This window comes from Balaenoptera borealis (genome assembly GCF_965194805.1).
Source record: "Balaenoptera borealis genome assembly, chromosome: 11".
Classification (NCBI taxonomy): Eukaryota; Metazoa; Chordata; class Mammalia; order Artiodactyla; family Balaenopteridae; genus Balaenoptera; species Balaenoptera borealis.
Window position 1 is genome coordinate 37,296,948 of NC_138868.1, and position 8,506 is coordinate 37,305,453.

Genomic DNA, 8,506 nt, shown 5'->3' on the forward strand with positions numbered 1-8,506 from the left:
ACCCCACATTTATTTAACCCACCCATCACATCTGCTTTATGCCTCAGCTGGAGTAATGTATAGGGCAGAGACCAAAGAGGGAGTATATTTTCATGTTCACTGACTTGAAATTTTCCATTGCCCTCCCCACAAGGGGGGAGGATTATTTTGCTGATTGCCTGGAGATGAATTTCTATGAATATTTATTGATTTATTTTCCAGGCTCAGCAGGGGAGCTGCAAATAAATTTAGTGCATTCTTTAAATAATTCCTTTTCTATGAGGCAAGATGTCATCTGAAACTTCTAAATAGGCATTTAATTAGCCCGGGTGTTGCTTCCGAACAAAAACTCCCGGCGAGAGCTTTGGGGGCGCACTGTATTGCAAAGAGGCGGTCGATACGCAGAATTGATGCGCGCCAGCCTTTGTTGCCAGCCCATTGTGCGGGCCATGCTTATGAAGACTAATCCAATCATAAATTGCACCCCTGCGCCAATCAGCGCGCCCAGAGCCTCCGGCGAATGAAGCTCGAGTGGAGAACTTTGTTGAACTTCATTGTCAGAGCTGTCACTTTTCAAAACGCTTTAACGGGCGGGCCACTATAAAACCATCACCTCGACGGGAGGACCGAGGAGGACTCGCAGACACCCAAGTGGGATCGTTACTAGAAGACGTTTGCTAAGCCCAAGAGCGAGGGCGGGAGGGGCGGGAAGCCTAGCATTTGCCCTCTGGCCACTGGAAGAACGGTTTTTCCGCCCGCCCCTCGCCTAACATGATGTTCCCCGGCCTCCTCGCGCCCCCAGCCGGGCACCCCAGCCTCTTGCGCCCCACGCCCACCTTAACATTGCCCCAGTCCCTGCAGTCGGCATTTTCCGGCCACTCGAGCTTCCTGGTGGAGGATCTGATCCGCATCAGCCGACCCCCCGCCTACCTGCCCCGCAGCGTGCCCACCGCCAGCATGTCGCCCCCTAGGCAGGGGGCCCCTGCGGCTCTCACAGACACAGGGGCCTCGGACCTGGGCTCCCCGGGGCCAGGCAGCCGGCGGGGCGGCTCACCGCAGACGGCCGTCTCCCCTGCCAGCGAGCCCACGTTTCTGAAGTTTGGAGTGAACGCCATCCTTTCTTCGGCGCCCAGAACTGGTAAGTGAAAGCAAAACGCTAAGGGCCGGTCTAGATGCAGAGTCCTTCTGACCTCAGTTTCCCACACGCAGCGGGTACCCACGCTCACAGCAGTGCACACAAGTACGCAAGATCCCCGAGGCCCCACTGTCAAGCAATGTGAGACTTAGGTTAAGAAGATTCCCGGGAAGAAAAGCCTCCAGGTTCGCCCCACCCTCAGAATGAATTTGAACACCTACAGTCCGAGCGCGCACAGTTCCCTGGCGCAGTGAAATTGCGCGCACGCCCCTGGACGTCTGCGTTTCTGTCCTTGAGCTTCTGAAAGCCAGTTTTTGTTAAACCCAAGACAATATATTTACTAGCTTAGCAAGTATTATCGATCTGCAATTCTTTTCTCCCCCCCCCCCCGCCACCAGTTCTTCTATCTCGTTAGTGCCTAGGATGACATGGGGGGGGGGGAGGACGCTGAGGACTACTGGGGGAGGGGGTTCCACAGATAGAGACAGTGTTAGGAAAAGGTTTACTTTACTGTGTCAGTACATTGAGTAAGATGCCTTTGAAACCAGCCGAAAGGTTAATCATGTCGTGTATTCACTGTGCTGTACAATAATCATGTACTTAATCAAATTCCCTTTCTGTCTCCCTCCTTCTGTTCCTCCTTTCCTCACTCTCTCCCAGAAACGTCCCCCGCCTTGCTCCAGAGTGTCCCTCCCAAGACCTTCGCCTTTCCCTACTTTGAAGGCTCCTTCCAGCCTTTCATCAGATCTTCTTATTTCCCAGGTAGGTCTCACCCCCCTTCCTTTCAGGAGGCTGGGCGTCGCCCCAGCCCCACCCCGTCGCTCCCTGCCCCGAAGCCATATTTCTCCGTCCACCCCACGGGGTTACGCTCCGGTTCAGAGGTTGCAAGGCGTACAACATTCACGAATCCGTCGCGCCAATTTGATGCCCTATTTAGCACAAGCAGTGACTGCTTGACACTTTGCACCAATTCCCTGCTCTACAAATTAGCAGGAATTGTCATGGTCCAAATTTGAGGCGGTTCCCTTCCCGGCGAGGGGCTGTTGGCATCCCTTCACGCCGCCGTTTTCCCACAGAGTCAGTGCACTTGGCCACGATTCCCCACAAAGCTTTCAGCACCATGACCAATTGGTCAGCTCCTCCGGGCAGCCACACACAGACCAACCCTCGCCCCTCCAAGCCGCCGAGAGACACCTACCAGCCGGGGCTAATTTCTCTTTAAGACTCATTCAGGGCTTCAGGCTTTTCACAAGACCACATGGGGTGCCCTCTTGTGTGGGATGCCTGGGGTCGCCCAGGGGGAGGGGGACTAGATCCTCCCACAACCCCAACCTTCTATTTCCAACCTGATTTCCCAAACTCTTTCTCATACCGTCCCCCCACCGCCATACCGTTTTAAAGATCCTAGAGCTCATAAAATAAGTCGGAGGGAAGCCCATAATAGGGTCCCGGTTTAAAGGAGAATCACCTTAAACAGGTTCCAGGACGTTTTCATCCTGGAATCCCAGTGGTGACTCAAACTATGGCTCAAAAACTCTGCAGCTGGTCAAGATTAAGGAGACAGGAACTCTTATAAAGGGAAGAGAGACTGGGCATGGTCGTTGGGGGATGGGTAGAACCTCGACAGCACTTCCAAATATCAGCGAAAGAAACAAGCAATTGATTTTTGAAAGGGGGAGAGAGAATTTCCCCCCCCTCACCATTCATGCTACTGCTGATAATGGAATTTGCTCCCTTTCTCCCCCATCTCAATGCTCTAACAAAAACAACCCGAGCTTTATAAATAGCTTTTCATGTCCATTTAATGAAAATGATTCGGGGAAGAGAAGCCTCTGCCATCAGTATTCTCCCAATGGTCTTGGCCTGCAGTTGTGTTTAGTTTGAAAGTGTAAATCTCTTTTGTCCCAGTAATATATGGCTTTCGCTGCTTGTCCTTAGTCTTTTTCTGTTAGTTCATTACTACACAATTACCATTCACGCTTCATTAGAGTCTCTGTTTCTTTTGGGGTTTTTTTTTTCCTCCCTTAAAGCGAAACTCTCCCCCCTTTTATCATGCCAATACCCATTGGGAAGCGGTCAATGTGCTAATTAGCTGCCACTTTTCATGTATTCTGGCCGAATTCTTTACGTTTTGTGGGGGAGGGGAGGAAAGATTAATATAAAAAAAGATGAATACTGATTGGATTTTTTCAAAACATAAAAAATCCAAAGCGGATTTTCTCCTCTCTATCAAATCAGTAAATCACCTCGTTTTCATCTAAAGAATGCAAAAGCCACAAACGTGTTAAAAGCTTAGGGGGGAACCCAGTGGCTGGCTACTTTATTTTTACAATTTACTTTTTTCTGCAGCTATATTAGCTGATGCACGCAAGTTAGTTTCCCTGAGACCGTTGAATGGAAAAACGAAATAGGCTATTGTGGGGGGTCTTTTCTGTGTTTCCGTGGTTTTACCTAATCCGGGTTTGCACGGTTGAAAGGGAAAGTTATTTGGGCAGAAAGCGCCTTTCACTCTCGCAGGTTTGTAGGTTCGTAGCCTGTTCTCCAGGGGGAGAAAAAGGAGAGCTTTAAAGAGATGAAGGGATCAGAGAGAAAAACCTAAGGAGGCCGCAATGGTGGGGCGGACGCCACCGGCCCGGGCGGGCCACCGCCCACTCACTCACCTCGCACCCCTGGCCTCCGCAGCGTCCTCCAGCGTCGTGCCCATCCCGGGGACCTTCTCCTGGCCACTGGCCGCCCGCGGCAAGCCTCGTCGGGGCATGCTGCGTCGAGCCGTGTTCTCCGACGTGCAGCGCAAGGCGCTGGAGAAGATGTTCCAGAAGCAGAAGTACATCAGCAAGCCCGACCGCAAGAAGCTGGCGGCCAAGCTGGGCTTGAAAGACTCACAGGTGAGGGCAGTCTCCCCAGAGCCCCTCTCCCCACGCATCGTACGAACGGGAAGGTTCTCTGAAACCGCTTAGGTCCCATTGTACAGACGCGGTAAGGTCCAGGGAGGGAGTAAGTGCACGAGCCAGCTTCGCGGAGGCTTCTCGCGATAGCCCGCCACTCTCCCCGCCCCGTCGCTGCCGCGCCCAGCGTCTCCCCCACCCCCGCCCACCTGGGCCAGGTGCCGGAAGAGAGGGCGAGAGGTGCGTGCAGCCGAGCTGGTGGGGGTAGGGTGCGGGCCACTTCCGGTCCGAACTCACTTTACCGGGTGGGGAGCCGGCAAAGAGAGGAAGAACGGGGCCTCCTTCCCGCCCACTTGCGGCGGCGGCGGCGGCGGCGGGGGTTCCGCGCTAAGCGCTGCTTCTCCCCGGCTCTCACCCCTCTCGCCCCAGGTGAAAATCTGGTTCCAGAACCGACGCATGAAGTGGCGGAACTCCAAGGAGCGCGAGCTCCTGTCTAGCGGGGGCTGCCGCGAGCAGACCCTTCCCACCAAACTCAATCCGCACCCGGACCTCAGCGACGTGGGCCAGAAGGGTCCCGGGGACGACGACGAGGAGGAGGACGAGGGCCCGGGCAGCCTCCGCCACCGCCTGGCCTATCATCACCCGTCCTCCGACACTCGGCACCTGCGGGACCCGCGCCTCGAAGGGCCGCTGCCCCACTCGCCCGCGCACTCTGGCAGCCCCGACAAACCTTCGGACTTCTCCGACTCCGAGGAGGATGAGGAGGGCGAGGAGGAGGAGATCACCGTGTCTTAGAAGCCCTCCCGCGCCCGGGGTACCGATTATAAGTGCTTTGAAATTGAAGAGGTGGGATTCGGTGCGTGTTCACTTGCCCCCGCTGCGCAGACGCTGTGGCTCCCCGCTGTAGAACTGTCGCCTCGTCGAGGGCACCCTGGCCCCTTCCACTGCCCCTCAACGACATTCCCTTGCCCCACGCCACCTACTAACAGCCCTCTCCGCATAAGTTAAATTTAGGTCTTGGTCCCAGCCTTAACTTTGCCGCGAGGGCCCCTGTCTAGCCTCCTTATTGCAAGATATTTTCAACACAGTGGGGTGTTCACTCTCCCAGCCAGGGTTTAGCTGTGAGCCAGGCCCTGCTGGTCTACAGCAGCAACAACCCTATAAGGTAAGAAACCTTTTCTGAAGTGGGAAACCGAGATAGGAGTCACAACATCAAGCATATAACTTCAAGACCCCTGACTTCCTAGATCCCTCCACCTCCCCATCTTAGGTAGCGAGGGCCTCTTGCCCAACTCCAGACACTGGTAACCCAGTCTTCCCGTAGCAGTGCCCTTAGAAAGCTCAAGAATTTCAAAAAAGAGGGGCTTCCCTGGTGGCGCAGTGGTTGAGAATCTGCCTGCCAATGCAGGGCACACGGGTTCGAGCCCTGGTCTGGGAAGATCCCACATGCCGCGGAGCAACTGGGCCCGTGAGCCACAACTACTGAGCCTGCGCGTCTGGAGCCTGTGCTCCGCAGCAAGAGAGGCTGCAATAGTGAGAGGCCCGCGCACCGCGATGAAGAGTGGCCCCCGCTTGCCACAACTAGAGAAAGCCCTCGCACAGAAACGAAGACCCAACACAGCCATAAATAAATAAATAAAAAAGAAAGGCAAGTAACTTTATGTTAAAAAAAAAAAATTTCAAAAAAGAAAAAAAAAAATCTACCCGTGCCTTCTGGTCTAAGGTACCACATAAATATTGAGTCTTTTCTACGTGTCATATTCCAAATGCTCTCTGGGCAAAGAAGTGAATTCTGTAAATGGGAGGAAGAGTCAGCCTCTATTTCGAGTGTGTGTTTTAAAGCCTTTTCTTTACTATTTCTGCATGCATAGTATATGCACCAAGCACTCTACCTTGTGCCCTTTTATTATTTCTGGGGAGGTTTCACTGAGCACTGGGCATGATGTGAACAGAGAGAGACCCACAAGCCTCTTTGATTTTTTTTTTCATAGACCTTTGCTGTCTTTGCACAGCTTTTGTGAACTGTACACTATTTTGTACACTTGTATGGATATTTTATACCAAGTTTATTGTGAATGATATAAAGGACTGATTAGATTTCCTTCTCTCTTTTTTTGCAATGGTTTTTAAACTTTAAAAAGGTAGCTGTTTAATTGAGTAACTTATAAAAAAATACTTATTTTGTATTTTTACCATGTACAGATTTTTATATATGTATATATGTATCAAATGAACAAATGCCAAATAAAAAGTAGGATGCACACAACAATAAAGTGTTATCCCTAACTTACAGAATGTTAGAGCTATTCTAGTGCAAGGAATGCAGCTATTCTAGTCCAAGTGATGCTGGAATTTACAGAAGGTATACTCATATTCAAGAGAGGAAGGCACTTGTCTAAAGCACCCAACTAGTTAGAGGACAAGCTAGAACTAGAACCCATCTCTGACTCTCGGGCCAGTGCCTTTTCTGCTTCCCTGTACCATAAAATAGCCAATTTTGCTATGGTTACAAGTAAAATAGCTCCAGTCAAGTGATGTCAACAAGTTGAGTCTGTGATGATCCTTCTCCCCTACTCTAAGGACTGAAATGATGGACTAGAAAACAACAATGAAAGTCAGTTTAAGTGGTTCAACTTTGCAATGGTTTTTCTTTCCCTCCTTGAAGGCATATTTCCTAGTCCCCAGGGAAGCCCAAAGTTGGTTTTGACTTCTGTGTATTAACTGATTTTAATAGGAATGACATCTACAGGCAGGACTTGGGAGCCCAGATACAGACTCTGGGGCTCCCCAGTGAAACTAAATTTCTTTAAAGACTAACTTTCAGCAAAAATGATTTATTTAACCAGCAACCAGTAAAGAACATCAGGTTAGAACCCTGGCGAGGGCTCTGTGCTCCTTGAGAGACTGATCTCTGCCACATCAGCCACATAACACATTTGTTTATTGTCCTAACCCACACCACAACAGCCAGGAAAAAAAGTTGTTAAGCTTAAATTTCAAGAGTTTGCATTATATTTGAAATTTGAATATATTCTATTCTCAACTCCCTTTTCAAATAACACAAGCCCTCTCTATGCTAAGGTCCTGATATCCTGCCCTGCTGGGCCCATTCCTGACACTGGCAATCACTGTTTTCATTGTCATGGGAATTTGGGGGGAAAATTATCTTAATTCAAGAAATCTCCTACATTTCCCCCTCAATACATATGAAAGTGTTAGCGTGGTGTCCTGCATATGGTAGGCATACAATCTTTCAGACAGGAAACCCTCTCTGCTCTGAGTGATTCAGGCTATTTTCTCCTTCCCTCTGCTGTTGCCCAGAGAGATAACCAGAGATGGAATCCTGGCCAGAAATGGCCCACCTCTCCCTCTCTGCCAGCTCAAGCCTGCAGTTATTACTTACAGTCGAGAACTATTTTCAGGCATGGGGATGGATTTGTGTCTACATCAAAGTACTCTAGTGGCACACCCGTGTGCATTGCAGCATTATTTACAATAGCCAAGAGATATTCATGTTCACATCATTCCCATTATTCACAATAGCTTCCGCAACCCAAATGTCCATTGATGGGTGAAGAGATAAAGTGGTATACACACACAATGGAATATTATTCCACCTTAAAAAGGAAAGAAATCCTGTCACATGTTATCCTGTCAACATGAATAAACTTTGAGGACGTATGCTAAGTGAAATAAGCTAGTAATAAAAAGGCAAATACTATATGATTGCAATTATATGAGGTATCTAACGTAGTCAAACTCATAGAAACAGAAAGTAGAATTGCAGTTGCCAAGGGCTGGGGTCACAAGGAAATAGGGGGTTGTTCAATGGGTGCAGAATTTCAGTAATATTTCAGTATTGGAAAAATAACTCACATGTTAGCAGATTTAAAAATCCAGCAATGGTCAAAATTATGGCAGGCAAGTGAAAAAAATTTGAGGTAAGCAATATATATATTTTTGTTTGTTTGTTTTTGTTTTCTTTGCCACACCACACGGTGCAGCTTGCAGGATCTCAGTTCCCTGACCAGGGATTGAACCCAGGCCATGGCAGTGAAAGCCCAGAAACTTAACCACTAGGCCACCAGGGAATTCCCTGAGGTAAGCAATATTATCATGAGACAATGTAAAATTCAAACCAAGAAGTATTATGTGATGTAAATAAAGTTTTTTTTCTGTATTAATAAAAGTTAAGAAAACCCAGAAAAGGAAAAAAATATACTCTGGAGGTTTTTAAAAAATGTTTGCTACTCCCCCATATGCACAAAGCTTTATTTCTTGAGAATTACAAATGGCACATTTTGGCTCATTTTAGTGCCAGTTTTAGCTGAGCGTCACAAGGGTGAGAATCATGTTCATTTTGCATACTGTTTTCCTAGTGTCATGCATAGTCCCTAACATGTATTAGGTGTTTGATATGTGTTGAATAAATAAATAAATTAAAGGAGGGACAGACACACTCTAGAGTCTAGACCATAGATCTGAAAGTTGAAGGATTACTTAGGCC

The 8,506-nt window shown here is 49.1% G+C and overlaps 1 protein-coding gene across 1 annotated transcript; it reads left to right on the forward strand.

Moving 5' to 3' along the window:
* Positions 1 to 750: 750 nt before the first annotated feature.
* Positions 751 to 7,166, forward strand: DBX1 (developing brain homeobox 1; the record flags this gene model as incomplete). The annotated part of the gene is made up of 4 exons (XM_082342541.1): positions 751 to 1,117; positions 1,775 to 1,876; positions 3,797 to 3,999; positions 4,429 to 7,166. 4 exons carry the CDS (start codon positions 751 to 753, stop codon positions 4,792 to 4,794), a joined length of 1,038 nt encoding a protein of 345 aa, XP_082198667.1. The 3' UTR covers positions 4,795 to 7,166.
* Between the last annotated feature and the right edge of the window lie 1,340 nt (positions 7,167 to 8,506).